The sequence below is a fragment of the Patella vulgata genome, chromosome 8, assembly GCF_932274485.2.
Source record: "Patella vulgata chromosome 8, xgPatVulg1.2, whole genome shotgun sequence".
Lineage (NCBI taxonomy): Eukaryota > Metazoa > Mollusca > Gastropoda > Patellidae > Patella > Patella vulgata.
Window position 1 is genome coordinate 43,065,448 of NC_065886.2, and position 16,377 is coordinate 43,081,824.

At 35.4% G+C, this 16,377-nt stretch overlaps 1 protein-coding gene across 3 annotated transcripts in view; it reads left to right on the plus strand.

Annotated features, from left to right (window-relative positions):
- The window catches only part of LOC126830643 (vascular endothelial growth factor receptor 1), a 67,243-nt gene that overhangs the window by 42,389 nt on the left and 8,477 nt on the right, over positions 1-16,377 (plus strand). For 2 of the 3 annotated variants that reach the window (XM_050561044.2, XM_050561045.2), the window contains exons 6-22: positions 1,913-2,096; positions 2,761-2,920; positions 3,475-3,599; positions 4,703-5,005; positions 5,255-5,510; positions 7,523-7,653; positions 8,469-8,652; positions 9,289-9,395; positions 9,998-10,128; positions 10,595-10,724; positions 11,294-11,398; positions 11,993-12,112; positions 12,682-12,959; positions 14,514-14,636; positions 15,233-15,303; positions 15,465-15,505; positions 15,860-15,959. In XM_050561044.2, the coding sequence (XP_050417001.1) occupies positions 1,913-2,096; positions 2,761-2,920; positions 3,475-3,599; positions 4,703-5,005; positions 5,255-5,510; positions 7,523-7,653; positions 8,469-8,652; positions 9,289-9,395; positions 9,998-10,128; positions 10,595-10,724; positions 11,294-11,398; positions 11,993-12,112; positions 12,682-12,959; positions 14,514-14,636; positions 15,233-15,303; positions 15,465-15,505; positions 15,860-15,959 (2,549 nt within the window). Of the gene's footprint in view, positions 1-1,912; positions 2,097-2,760; positions 2,921-3,474; positions 3,600-4,702; positions 5,006-5,254; positions 5,511-7,522; positions 7,654-8,468; positions 8,653-9,288; positions 9,396-9,923; positions 10,129-10,594; positions 10,725-11,293; positions 11,399-11,992; positions 12,113-12,681; positions 12,960-14,513; positions 14,637-15,232; positions 15,304-15,464; positions 15,506-15,859; positions 15,960-16,377 lie in introns of those variants that run through there. The other variant, XM_050561046.1, reaches the window with a different exon arrangement.

A 16,377-nucleotide genomic window follows, 5' to 3' on the forward strand; every position in this document is an offset into this window, starting at 1 on the left:
TTTTTTTTATTACAATCCGATTAAAACTGAATGTTATTTTACAATCTGAATAAAACTGTATGCTATACTATTCAAAAAAAGTAGGGGATATTTGATTTTGGGGGCATAATACTAAAATATGCAAATGACTACGAAAAAAGTCACTATAGAACCTAACAGAAGAAACATTTCCAGTTACATGTGACGCCCAAATGCACCAATAGCTACCGCATGGAATGCAGGTGATGCTTGGGATCATCATGGGGGTCCATCCCAAGATTTGCACGACTCTGACTTTGAATGTTACAGTCATTGTGGCATTGAATTCCAGGGTGGAAACATCAGTTTAATTGTTTTAGTGACCAGAAAACAAATTTTGATATGCGTCGGCTTACCCAAAATGAAAGGTTAAGTGCCCTTGGCATGCTACAGATCGGCACAACACAGGCGGTTGTGGCGCGGACGATGAATGTTTCTCAGTCTGTCATAAGCAGGCTATGGTCCGGATACTGTGATACACAATCTGTACAGGACAGACCACGCTCAGGTCGACCAAGGGCGACAACTCAAGCCCAGGATTGATTTATCCGTACCTTGGCCTTGAGAAATCGTGTCATCACAGCAAATCAGATCAGCGCTCGTCTTCAAACAGACACTGGTGTGAGAGTGAGTGGCCAAACGATTCGGAATCGACTGCATAGGGGTCACCTTCGCGCCCGACGTCCTCGCGTGATCCCTTGTTTGAGAGATTATCACATTCAGGCAAGACGTCGTTGGTGTAGGGATCGTCAACACTGGAATAATCGACGCTGGAGCAATGTGATGTTTTCAGATGAGTCAAGGTTCACTGTTGATTTTTTGGACAGACGTAGGAGGGTGTGGCGTCGTCGAAACGAGCGCTTCCAAGACGTTAACGTCATCAGACATGATCGATTTGGGGGTGGTTCTGTTATGGTGTGGGGAGGCATCACTGTTGCTGGAAGAACGGCTTTACATGTTGTTGCAGGGCGTGTTACAGGCCAGTACTACCGGGACAACATCTTGGCAGTCCATGTTGTGCCGTTCGCACGACGTCATGGCCGCCGTTTCATCTTCCAGGATGACAACGCAAGATGTCACAGGGCCAGGATCGTTACAGGTTACCTCCAACAACAGAACATCACCACATTACCTTGGCCAGCACTGAGTCCCGACCTCTCCCCCATCGAGCATGTCTGGGACATGCTTGGACAGAGGTTACGTCAACGTCAACAACGTCCTGCCAATGTCCAAGAACTTGCTGCTGCGTTGCAACAGGAATGGGACAATCTGGACCAAAATGACCTTAGACGTTTCATTAGGAGTATGCCACGTCGGATCAATGCTTGTTTGGCAAACAGAGGAGGATTTACCCGTTACTGACTTGGTTGTGATGCTGTGGTAACTTTGCTGTTTGACCCCGGGTATCATTTTACCCTTATAATGGTCAGTCTGTGCCTTACTTAGTCTAACGATCATTTGGAATAAATCGATGAATGTGAACTTCATTTCATTTTGTCATTTGTTTCTTCGTCAGTTTCATTAGGTGACTTTAATAACACTTAAAAATCAAATATCCCCTACTTTTTTTGAATAGTATATTATACAATCTAATTAAAACTAGATGTTATTATACAATCTAATTAAAACTAGATGTTATTATACAATCTAATTAAAACTAGATGTTATTTTACAATCTAATTAGATGTAATTTTACATAATCTGTCTCCAACTCAACAGAACATCATTTATTTGAAAACATGTCACAGTGAATAGAGGGTTTTAAGTTCCTTCCACACAAAATTTAACTGTTTAATTAATTGAAATACATCTGGGGGTTTTCCTTTAACTCCCTCCATTTTGTTCTTATTATGCTAAAGCTAAGTATTTATTGTACTGACAATTAATTTTTCAGCATACAGATGGAATTCGTCCATCCAAGGCTAAAAGAGAGACAGTGCTAGGTCAATATTCATACAGTGAAATATCCATGACATTAGATATTGATGTTATTCAAGTCAGTCATATGGGAGTGTATAGATGTACCATCAAAAATTACAAGAAAGAATCATATGGTGAAACCATCATCAGTGTTTACGGTACGTATTTTATTTTGCCGACCCACAACTCTATTACACTAGAACCCCAACTCTAACCATTTATAATGGCACTGAGCAAAGTTAAGGTAGGAATATTGACATTGGCTTCTTCTGGGTTTGTTTCCAGAGCATATTGCTTAAATTGTTCAAGATATTGTTATGAATCTTTGTACACACATTGATCTTTTGTAGTTGTGCCTTTTGCTAATTATAAATTTCTCAGGTATAATAATTGTGTGTTTCCATGGAAACAAAGTTGTCTTAAATTTTGATATACCAAGGCGGGTGATGTTCATAACTGAGTCTTCTTGTTTATATTTCATACGGTTTGCTTTCTCATATTAAAATACTTGCAAAAATGCACAACCCAAAAAACAAATCATTTTGACTTTAGAGAATGAAGATGGCAGGAGTGTCGAAGTCATCAGAGTAACTGTCAATCACTATTAATTTGTAAACAAAACCATGTGGTGTAGCTGAAATGACTACTCTCTGTAAACACATGGCTATGTAATATACGATAAGAAAGTTGTAGAACTGAGTTGTTGTTGTGGATTTAAGCAATATTTACTAATTATAATTACAGAGTGATTTCCCTTTGTGACAATATCTCGTTATCACTTTTAAAGGCTTTAAGTATGATTGATTATTTTTTTTTCTTCAGAAAAGACATTTGTATATTTAACTCCGGGAGATGATGTTGAAGTTGTCGTAGGTGACAAGAAAGCTTTCCTTCGATTTGGAATCAATGCTTTTCCTGAACCCTCTTTAGAATGGTATTTTGAAGATAAAAAAATTACTGCAAATCATTTTTATGGCATCGGGTAAGATAATATTATTAAGTTGAAGAATTTGTAGAAATTACGATGAAATGTTTCTTGATCTATTCATTTGGTAGAAATGATGCAAGCCAAAATGGTTGTACCCAAACAATAGTGTACAATATGAAACGCGATAAGAAAAACCCTTATGAAGAAGTAAGTACAAAAAATAATAAAGACAATAACTGGGCTATATATTGTATTATTTAACTGTATCATTGCTGATAATATCAGCCAAAACATGTAAGAAATATATGTCTTGGTATGGTGAACAAAAGGTATTCTCTTACCCAGTTATCATCTTCCAAATACAGAGCCAATATTGAACTCTCATGGCAACTTAAATTTTATATTTATTACCTTATGATTATTATTATTATTATTACACATTTCTTTAGCACACATAAATGTGATCTTGTGTGCTTTACAAAGACGTGTTATATAGAGCAAGACAATATGACATTTACATAATAAAACGAGATAACAAAGAGCATACTTGATAAAAACTGAACATGTTTGATATAATTACTATATTTCTTGTATTTCTGTGTTTACAGACAAGTTGATGATGCTGCTGCATTATCAGTATTTTATCCTACTGCTTCTAAAATGGGGAAGTATACACTGTTCGCCTATACACAAGATATGAATACATCAGCTTCTATGAACCTGTTTGTTTTTGGTAAGTAGGCTTTTTTTTTTAGAATTAGTTGTCTTGATTATTAAAAGAATTTGATTCATATAATATTTTGTCATCGTGGGCATGGTCATTGTCAATCACCTTCTGTTCTTCCTCTCTTCCTTCCTCTCTTCCTTCCTCTTCTTCCTCTTCCTACATCTTTTTCTTTTGATTCACAAATGTGTTGTGATGTAACTTTACATTTACATGTATATAACCCGCAAACAGTGTATAAATTAAAATTTAAAATAGATACGCAATAAATAACAATAATATTTACTGTCATACACTGGTAAACAAAATTTTTTAAAACATGGTCTAAAAAGAGATACTGTATCATTCTGTCTAATAAAAAGTGGGAATTTATTCCATGAAATGGTGATTTAAAAAGTATGCATTTGGTTGACAAAGCAGTAACCCATCTGATAAAGACCTCATTAGTATGCTTGATCAGTAGAGCGAACCAGCACAGCTTTCTATCCAAATGACAAGAAAAAAAGCAGGAAAAACGTAATCCTGTTGCATGAATGATACTTCTGTAATATTTGAAAACACTTTTCAACATCCTGAAATTTATATAATATATTGAATTACGTAGAATATTGAATTACCTGTGTGTATATATTCAATCTGTTAAAAAGGGAATCTTTATTTTATTCTAATTTAGTATGCAAATTATCGGTATCGGTATTTATATCGGCCAATAGTTTTACTAAGGGTGTCTGATTTCGGTTTTACCCATAAAACTGCTGTCAGCTTATCTCTAATTTAGAATATTGAATTACACATGTATATTTTCAATCTGTTTAAAAGGGAAATCTGTATTTTATTGTAATTTAGAATTTTACCTAAGGCTGTAATCACTACAGTGTAGTGTAAACTCAAATGTCAAACAAAAGATGCAATGACACCTCTAAAAGACATCTGATGGCATCGAGAGTTGATTATCGTCTTGTCATGTTAATAAATGTCTAATTAATAATTTATATAACATTTAAGGCCCAAAGAAAGACCTGCGTGTGATGGGCAGATTTAGCTCTTACATAATGCCTGTTTAATAAAGCATAACCCTGTTACATCTACATTTTTTCATTTTACGTCTTTAGGTCCTCCTAAGATGAAGTGGGCGACTAAAAAGCCTGTAACTAAGTATATGATTAAACAGCGCTGGAGGTTAGAGTGTCAAGCTACTGGTTATCCAGCCGCTAATGTCACCTGGCTATTTAAAGAATGTTTACCTCAGAATTGTTCGGAGTGGGTCAACATTACTGAAACTAATTTGTCTTACGAGATCAAAGGTACTACCCTATCCAGCCTTGATATTATAGCTGAACGATCAGGTTGGATTCGGTGTCAAGGAGAAAATAATTATGGTATGGATTTCTTAGAAACTGAGTTTACTGTTGTTGGTGAGTGATTTGTTTTTAAAATATTTTTTCCTCCATTGAAATGGTCTCATTCGGCCATTGTTTTGTTTCCAGAGCGTATCGCATAAATTGTTCAAAATATTTTTATGAAACTTTGTTCACATCCACCTGTTAATTAGACATTTTCGTGGTTTCAAAAAATGTTGTGTTCTCATTGAAACTGATTAAGTCTGATTCCCCTCTCTCCTGAAAATATTTTTACTAACCAATGATATATATGTTGTGTTTCAGAGGTTCCAAATGGTTTAGGTTTCAGCGAATTAAATCGTAACGTAACAGAATTTGACCGTCTGGAGTTAGAATGTTATGGGAGTCGTCACTTTTACAAAGATTTGGTTATTTTAAAAGTTAAAGACAGTCCTATAGCCCTTGACAGCAATGTGATTGACAATGATAATGATAGTGACACTACAGTCAGTTATACAGTTGATAATAATTTTACTACCTCGGCTACAGATACTGCTGGTTTTACAACTATTGTCGAACAGTAAGTTCATTTTCTCAATGATTAAACTGGTTAATGTGATGTTGGCAGTTCGAATGGTCTCACACGTCCGCTTTAGATCATAAGGTCTGTTATTGTGTCAACTGGTGTGGTTTCTTGTCCCCGCTTGTACATGACAAGGAGTAGGGTTGCCTGCCTAAACTTGTGGGTTTTCTCCAGGTCCTCGGGTTTCCTCCCACCACTAAAGACCCCTACACGCAAGCGGATTATTGAAATTAAATTGAACCATATGTTAGTCCTTAAAATGATGGGGAAGTTTAAACTGGTTTAATAACACCAATGAGAGAGAGAGAGAAATGGGGTTTAATGCCCACTCGACACAAACTAGGTCATTACGGGACCAGGCCTTCACGTAAAAGGAGCGCGATCGCTCTCGCTCTCCTGGACGCGCCTGGATGTCAGTCGCGGTGCGCTTTTTATAGCTCTCCTCAATGTCTAATTTGACTCCCCTCAAAGAAAAATTATCAGGAAAAATATACTGGTAACGAAAAATACTGTCAATATCATATCGACAATCAACCATAGAACACCAGATATCCCGAGAAACAAATATAACTAATATATTTTTCCGTCAAGATCTTCAATGCTTTCAGATTCCCGATAACACGTGACATGCATTGGTTGGAATTAGGTCAATAAACCAGCATTGCAAGATTTATTTTTAAATAGTGTTTTAGTTTTATTCAACTGTTTTAGTTTTTTACACATGCTGACAGGGATTTATTCTTAAAAATATTGCCCTTTTTATTTAAGGCCATGGCATAGTCGTACGGAATTTTATTTTGTATAAAGCAATTTCAATCATGGGAGTCACGTGATCATTGTGTGGCTTGTCTTTCATCCACAAATGAAAAAAAAAATTGTAAGTTACGTGATAGACAAAAACATTAATTTGTGTTTTAAATATGAAGAAATGTCATGCTGTCGCATCAGCTTATTTTCGCCGTAGTAGATAAATCCTAATTTCGATCGACTGATGATAAATGAAGACAGTAGTCTATTCAGGAATATTACTGACTTGAACTTGTTGAAGTCAGATATTAAAGTTAACGGGAGCTTCGAATTACCCTGTTTCTTACCGGGACCTCATTTGACCCAATTCTGGCCGGTTGGTTTCGAAATGGATTAAAATCTCTGGACTTTATCGAAAATGCTAACAAAGCTCTCCTCAAGAGATTCAGGAGAGCTTTCTCAGGAGAGCGATTTCCTCTTTTTCCAATTTCAGGAGAGCTTTTTTGGACTCCCCAGGAATTTATTCACGTGAAGGCCTGCGGGACTAACGTATGGTTTAATTTTATTTCAATAAGTCTTTAGCAGTGGGAGGAAACCGGCGGACCCGAAGAAAACCCACGAGGTTGGACAGGCGACCCTACTCCTTGTCACATACAACCAGGGATTCAAAACCACGCCAGTTGACTCAATGACAGGCTTTATGATACAGCGTGCACGTGCTAACCATTCGGCCATCCAACCCCCCTAACACCAAAGAATATAGACCAGTAATCTGTAGCATTCAAATGGACAATAAAGTAAATAATGAAAATCTTGGTCAAAAGTTAATTACACATGTATATCCCACAGGATGATGGGGTTATTTTCCTCACTAGATGATGAAATATGAATACTGGTTGGTACCTATTGCCAACAATTTTAAGCCATCTTATTCAGTCATCAAAGTTAAACTTGTTATGGAAAAAAAAATGTCTGATCATGCTTCTGTTGAATGCAAAATTATTTCAGAAGATCCTTGGATATTTCCACACATATCCGCAAGGGAAAAATAAATTGTCTGCCGTAGGAAACAGACTACCGGCACATGCATAACTAAATTCTTTGACTCATCTTTCTTCAAAAAAACCCCCAAAAAACTGTCATGAAATTGATTAAGATACACAATAAATCCATATTTAGTGACCTGTAAATGCTTTCGATATGACAGTTATCGACTGCTTGGATGACTTAGCTACCATAGATATATATTGTATATTATTTAGAACAACCCATTCCAATGTAAGAAAGGCATTATTTGAAAAGCTCAGTAAGAAAGATGCAGGTGTGTATGAATGTAAGGGTTTAACGTTTGACAAGAAATTCCACACAGCTCAGTACACACTTAAACTACATGGTAAGTAATATGAATTTTTTATTTTTGGGACTTTCAAAGGGTTGCAATAAAGCTGTCATATGTTATGAAAGTTGAACATCCTACTGTTCTACTCCGACTGGGCTAATCCAGATAGGCATACGCGATGCAGTGTGCTATGAGGGAAATTTTGCACGTATAGCGGCTCAACGGCTTACTCTTATATCGAATTCCAACTACCAAGGGATCCTTTATGCGCACGGCAATGTGTACACAGGACCTCAGTTTTTTGTCCCATCCGAACGACTAGACAGCTGTACTTGTCAGGCCCTCCGTCCTGCATCACTGACAAGGGGAAACCAAGCTGGACAATCCTGATGAACTTTCTCAACCAACACCGGGATCTAACCTGCGAGATAGCGTCTTACTCACTTAGCCACCATGGCTCCTCTCTAATATGAATATCAATTCAAAAATGATTCAGTTCTGTTCCATATCAAGAACAATATTATGATTTGAAAATTTCACATATTGCATCCTCTGCAGTGTTAGCTAAAATCTTTGATGGGCCTCTGTTTAATCCAATTAAATCCAAGCTGGGAGATTATCTACTGTGGACATTGTGGTTTCGTTTTCTTAATTAAATCATAAATAATCAAATATGGATGAGTACATTTTAGCATCAATTAAGACGTGAGAAATGAGATATTGTGTAACTTTAAGTAAATTGTAACCAGTCAATATGGGTTTAAATCATAATAGTATAGAAATAATTTTTTGTTGTATAACATTGTTATGTTAAAATTAATTGTCTTTCTATACTACAACAAATATTTCATTTGATTGCTTCATTTTAGATATTATTCCTCCCTTCATGATTAAAAGTACATCTGGTAGAATTCGGGCCCAGAAGTCAACTTCATTATCAATGGAATGTCTTTTCGGAGGATTTCCAGAGCCACAGGTCCAATGGTATAAAGATGGTGATATCATCCGAGGTAACAATACCATGGATATTGGCTTCTCTCAAAATGGCGGAAGGTGAGACACTTTGTTATTAAACTTTGATTATAGAAACTATAATATCCATATAGCTATTTTGTCTATAGCAAAGCTGTTTATAGTAGTGGGAGGAAACCAGAGAATGTATATAGCTAGATATTTTGACAGCATCAGTATATATCTATAACAAAAAGTTAGCTAAATATAGCTAGATATATTTACAGCATCAATATATCTATGACAATAATAAGGTAGCTAAATAATTCTGATAGCTGCAGTTAGTTTTAAGGTAGCTAAACAATTGTGATAGCGGTCATATAGTATTAGATAGCTAAATAACTGTGATAGCTGTCATATGTGTAGTATAAGGTAGCTAAAAAGACATGGGCCCTTATTCACGAAAACTTAAACTAAGTTACAACCGAAATTTTAAGAAATACTGCAACTTCATTGGATATATGCAAATTGATTTTACTGGTCAGCCAATCGAATTGCAGTATTTCGATTGTATCTTAGTTTAAGTTTTCGTGAATAAAGGCCCTGTGATAGCTGTTATATCTGTTTATAAGATAGCTAAATATCAGTAGTATAAAATAGCTCAAATATATATCCAAGGGTAATATAAGATAGCCAAATATCTATAGGGTAGCTATAATATCTTATAAATATTTTCAGAATGATTATAGATAATGCTACCGAGGTTCATATTGGAACTTATATGTGTGAAGCTTGGAACTATGGAGGAAAAGTATTCAGCAGCAATATGACTCTTCTTGTTGGAGGTAAATATAGATCTAAATATATCAATTTGAATGAAGGGGTTGAAGAGGTGTGTGACTTAGACTGATTTTGCAACTGGCTCATTTGAACCCAAATATCGATATGATCAGATGAAGATGATCTCTCGTTTGATAATAACATGTAGGACTTTTTGTCTTTTAAACATGCATCATGCGAGAGCTAAATCTGCCTATTGCAGGTCTTTCTTTAAGCCTTAAATGTTATTTAAATTATTAATTAGACATTAATTGTCAAGATCATAATCAACTCTCAATGCCATTGTTAGCCTGCGATATTTAGTGGATTTGAATACGTTTTGTGATGGATGGTTTAACGTAAAAATTGAAAATCGAGACTTGATTTATTGTCGTACGAACGTCAGTAATGGTGATCAAGGCTAGCCCAAAATTGAAATGTTAATATCTCGGTTCAGAGTGAAGCAATTTGACTGAAATTTTCAGCATATTCTGTTTTCATTATCTACCTTTTAACTATTATACTGAGAACTGTCAGCTCTTTATCTAATCTTACCTAATACGCCTTTAATAAACTACACCAAAAATACATAAATAAAGTAATGATTTATATGATTTTATTTCTACAGAAAATTTGCACGAGGCTGGATTTTCTAAGGTTTATATTGGAATAATTGTTTGTATTCTGATAGCTGCAGCCATTATTGTGGTTATTGTTATATGCTTCATTCGAAGAATGAGAAAGAAACTGACTATAAAAGTAGGTTTATTTACTTAGAAATAACATGTTTTAAAAACATTAGCAATCTCTGTGAGTGATTTGTACGATATAAGAATCCCTTGCAAACTACAATATTGTAAAATTTGAATCTCTAATACGAATAGCAGTTCAGATCTGTTTTGTATTTATAAAGATATTGTTATATTCAGATCCTTGGATACTGGGTTATTACAATTACATGTGGGTGAAAAGGAAAAACAACCATTCTCCATGTTATAATTTCAAATCTCTTTTATTTATTCCCCAAAAAGGCAGAACTACAACATAAGGGAGACAACTTGTGTCAACTTAAATATAAGGTTTCAGACCACAATGATATAGAATATGCTACAATATCCCTTTAAAAAAAACATATTTTGTGTACCAGACGAATTTGTATCTGAGATATATAGTTTTACCAGATGTGCTGGATGTGCAATAAAAACGTGTGTTTATATTATTACAGATGAAAGATTATGAGCAATATTTATTGGCGCCGAAAGGAGATTACAATCCAGAAATACCAATAGATGAACAGACGGCATCGCTACCATACGATCCTAAATGGGAATTTCCTAAAGATCGATTAAGAATGGGTACAAATTTTGTGTTTGATATACATAATGTTACATGGGGATGTCGGGTCAAAAATCTTGTCCCATTTCATAGTCTGGCATATTGTTGGGGTTTAACAAGCAGAGTAACATACTTGACAAGTCATAGTTGGCTACAAACTATGAATGCACAATTTCTAAATCATGGTCTCAGAATGGATATACCAGTACTAGCAGCTCTAGAATATACTTCATGTCGACCTGGTGGAGACATTATTGTCCCCTGACTATTGAAATGGATTGTTCCATCTACCTTTCAATCGTTTGTAACACAATAACTGTTTTATTTGAAGTAGAATGTTCATATTCAATATTCTTTAGGTTTTGACTTTGAACATTTTTGGATTAGACTAAACAGATAAAAGCAATTGGATTTGTCAATGCTTTAGGACACGCCAACTTTTATTCAAATTGAGTGATAGTTGTGAAATTTGGTGTATAGTTTCATGGCATCAATGCCTTGGTTTATGACTACATTCGATAATGAACATTTTCTGCATTCTAAGCCTAAATTAATGAGTGTCATCTATTTATGTTTATTTTTTCTGTAGGTAATGTATTAGGTCAGGGAGCATTTGGTCGTGTTATTAAGACAGAAGCTATTGGTATTACAGAAGGTCAATATGTTACAACTGTAGCTGTTAAAATGGTTAAAGGTTAGTTTCAGTGTATTGACACTGGTTGATTATATAGCTGTCGTAATTGCCGTAAATACAAATGGATAGTTTACTCTGAAAATCATTAACACTCCCCATGCTCTTAATCCCTAAGAAGAGGATAATCTCCCCAAGGTTACCTCTGATTTGTCCAGGTGACAATGTTTTTAAAGTATGTTAGTCTAATTTACACAGTTGATAATAAATTACTGGACAATGAGGGCTTTTACTCAGATCTTAATAGATGCATATGATATGCTTTGTCAGAGCTACTGTAGCGTGGTGAGTAGCTAGGGTCTTGGCTCGCCAATCAGGAGGGTATGGGTTCAAACTGGTGTTGGTCCAAAAATGTGGAAGTTCCTCTGAATTGTCCAGCTGAGGTCCTGTATTAACAATTGGCAACATGTTAAAGATCCACTGAAATAAGACTAGGTCGTAGCGCTGCTGCCCGGGCTTATTTCTATCATAGAACACTGCGTAGTATGTGCCGTCTTGATTAGCTTAGCTTAGTAGGACGTTAAACCCTATTTCATTCCATTTCATTTTGTTCCGGTTCTCCTCACATTATGTTTACCAGTTTGTTTTTGGTTTTAGATTGTACAGACAAGGAACAGATGATGGCCCTACTCTCAGAGTTAAAAATCCTTATTCATATCGGACAACATCTCAACATTCTTAATTTACTGGGAGCTGTCACCAAAAATATCAGATTTGGTAGGTTCATTATTTTATCTGACTGGCTGAAAAAGCCTGTTACCAAAATGAAGTCTCTGAAAATTTGCTTCACTTTTCAATCAGAATTTTGACTCTCTATTGATGCCAGCATTGAGTCAAGTGGCATGGCTTCAGTACCAGGCTTGTACGTGACAAGTAGTAAGATCGCCTACCTCATTAACTTCATGGGTTTTCTTTCCATTTCCGCATTCAAAGACCCCTACATGCAAGATAATAATTGAAAAAAAAGATGTACCATGTCAATCGGGGGGATGCTTGTTGCATCATAAGGTCTGTCATTGAGTCAAGTGGTGTGGTTTCAATTTCCTGCTTGAAATGACAAGTAGTAGGTTTACCTGTCCAACCCCATGGGTTTTCTGCAGGTTCTCCGGATTCCAATCACTGCTAAAGACAAATACACACAAGCAAATTAATGAAATAAAATTAAACCATATGTTAGCCCCGAAATGTCCTAGTTTCTCTCTCTCTCTCTCTCTCTCTCTGTATGGCAGTCTCGAAATAACATTTTTCTCTCTCTCTTTATTGAAATTATACAATTTGTATTTTAGGTGAACTCTATGTTATTGTTGAGTATTGTCACTTTGGTAATGTAAGAAGTTATTTATTGAAAAATAAAGACTCTTTCGTTGATACAATGGAAGATTATGTTGACCCGGCTGTGGAGAAAAAACGTGAAGCCGCTTCTGAAAAATCAAAACGACATTACATCAACACTCCAGCACCAAATAATAGTGCTGATCTCATTGGCCCACCTCTCACAACAAAGAATTTGATTTGCTGGTCATTTCAAGCTGCTAGGGGAATGGAATATCTGGCTTCTAAAAAGGTAAGTACTGATTACAACTTTAAAAATACAGTAGAATCTGCATTAAGCAGCCACCCAAGGGAATTTTCACAACTGACCGCTTAACGGGAGTGGCCTCTTAATAAAATCTCGTTGCTTTTTGTGCCGACATAAATTAAATATTACGCTTGGATGCATTGTAAGCGGTAAATTTGGCCGTCGCTGAATCTTGCGCCGAACGAAAATTCTTTACTCAAATCTCGGACATAACTTAACGGGAGTGGCCTCTTAATAAAATCTCGTTGCTTTTTGTGCCGACATAAATTAAATATTACGCTTGGATGCATTGGAAGCGGTAAATTTGGCCGTTGCTGAATCTTGCGCCGGACGAAAATTCTTTACTCAAATCTCGGACATAACTTCTGTAAACTTGTCATTTTGTACAGACCTTCGATACTACTGTCTGCCATTGTGATGCATTCGATAATATTTATCCATTTTTGTGAAGAAAATCGATGAATTCATTTTATTTTATCAAAAAAGCACATGAACAAAAAACATAGCTAATTTTATCACCTATTTACAGGGGGTGTAACTCTGTATGTAATATTATAGGAGGCGCTAAGAGAGATACTAGATGATCGTGACAAAACTCGGTACTTTTATTTTATTCAATCAGTATCAAATAATGTGTCGTTACGCGTGAAAACAATGATCAGGTTAGTCGTTTAATAAAACAAAAGATTAATTAACAGATAATCCCGGGTTGATTGTTATGTTTACATTTCTTTTTACCTGATCAGTGGGGGTCCAGTTAATTAACTACTACTCACGGGATTAGCGGGGGTGTTACAAAGAACGACAAGATGGTATCATTCAACAATGGCCGTTGAATGGGCGATGTTTTGTTGAATTTATTAGTAAAATAGTGACCGCTGGCCACGTTAGAGGAGTGACCGTTGAATAAAGAGATAAAACAACAGAATTTCTACGGGGGGAATTTATCGTGACCGCTTTCAAGGAGATGTCGCTGAATAGGAGTGGCTGCTCATACAGATTCTACTGTATGAACTCTCTGATGATCACGTGGGGAGAAGACGTGTAGTGCCGCTGTCCGGGCAATATTTTCCTCGTAGCACACTGTATGGCAGATGCACGTCTTCATTAGCTCAATCGTTGCAGAACTGTAGGACATTAAACCTCATTTCTTTTCGAAGAACGAAAGGAACTATTAAAATTTGCGGGTCTTGTCCGTTTGTCCATCACACTTTTTGGGAAACAATGACTCGATATAAGAGTAGCACACTGTATGGCAGATGCACGTCTTCATTAGCCCAATCGTTGCAGAATTGTAGGACATTAAACCTCATTTCATTTCGAAATTTGCAGGTCTTGTCTGTCTGTCCATCACACTTTTTGGGACACAATAACTCTGCTTCTAACTGAGCTAAAATGTTCAGACTTGGTGTGAATTGTAAAGCCAATTTTAAAATCTAGTAATTTCTCTTGTTTTGATTTGCTATAAAGCATCATACACACCATGATTTAGTTTTTGACTATTTTCAAGAGGAACTAATTGTTATATTTATCTTTCAGTATATTCATCGTGATTTAGCTGCTAGAAATGTTTTATTAAGTGAAGATAATGTTATCAAGATCAGTGATTTTGGTCTAGCTAAAGATTGTTACAAGAATATGGAATACAAGAAGAAAGGCGATGTAAGCTTTTAATTAAAGTCTTTTTAAATGTAAAATACCAGCTAGATATAGAACACCCAAGAGTTAAAGATGGGTGAAAAGAGTGTAAAAGAATGAAATTTAAATTCATTACATTTTGTGCAATGAATGCTGAAACACCAGTATCTAATGTCAAAAGCCATATTTGGGGTGTGGATGGTCAAATGGTTAGCATGTGAGCGTTGTATCACAAAGTCAACTTGTTTGCTTTCGATTCCTCAGTTGTACATGACACGGAATAGGGGCACCTGTCCCACCTCATGGGTTTTCTCCGGGTCCTCTGGTTTCCTCCCACTGCTAAAGACCCCTACACACAAGCAAATTATTGAAATAAAATTGAACCATATGTTAGTCCCGAAATAACCTAGTTTATTTCGAGTGGACGTTAAACCCCATTTCTCTCTCTCTCTCTCAAAGGCCTAATTTACAAAAATTCAAATACCGGTATACAAGTCTTAAAATTTTGTTAGCTCTTGTCCAATAAATATACTATATACTTAAAATATTTTAGTTTATGTGATTATATGTGAATACAATATTTAAATATTTTGATGACACATTCTTTGTTTATATTATAGGGACCGGTACCAGTAAAATGGATGGCTCTAGAGTCTCTAACGCATAAATTATACACAACAAAAAGTGATGTGTAAGTTTTTAATTGTTTAATTTTTATGTGAAAATAAGTATTTATGAATTTTTATGCATGTATAATGTATTATTCTGAAGTATTGAAATAATATTAGGCAATTTTCTCCCACAATTCTGTAAAGATGTGTATTTTTTATTTGATATTGTTTTATTTTCCAGCTGGTCATATGGAGTTTTAATGTACGAGTTATTTTCTTTGGGTGAGTTTTAATGCCTTCTACTTTCATATTTTCATACAAATTGAGTTTGGTATCACCCAGGGTCCATAGCTGATCATACATACATGGTGAACCCATGTTTATTTATTGTTCAACCAACATCTCTGCATTTTCATTCTAATAGATGACTGCTGACACTGTCAAACAAACAAATGTGGCATATATTATATTCAAAATAGGAAATAACGTCCTAATTTTCTGCCCCGATTAGGCTAATGAAAACGGTGTCAAATTAGGAATGTATTAGTAAATCATAATTAATTAAGCCATCATAATGAATTAAGCTATAACCAAAATATAACCATTATACATGCTAGATTTTTTTGACTGTTACAGGAGGCAATCCCTATTCTGGTATTGAACTTAATGAGAAGTTTATAGGACTCTTAAAATCTGGTTATAGAATGGAAAAGCCATCTCAAGCTTCCGATGAAATGTATGTAATTATTATATTTGCTTAACTTTCAATTTCTGCTTTTGAGAACATTGTCACTGTAGGTGGAAACAGACTTTAAACCAGGGTTCTTAATCCATTTTGAAATGAACCGGCCACGGTTAGGCCTAACGGATAGTCGTCTTTTCAACAACAAACATGTTAGTTTATGCATACTCTATTCACGACAGTAATTGCATAATTCACTAATTGCATAATGTATTTGGGATGATAATAGCTGAAACTCTGTATAAACAAGACCTTTGTAATTGAATACTTGTATTCATACATCGCTATAATATCGACATTTATAGTCATATTATTATTTCAGCAACTTGCATTGCATATTCCTGCTTTTGATTTCATCCAACTAAACGAAAGTTATAAATTAGTAAAAACTACAAGTACATACAAATGTTTT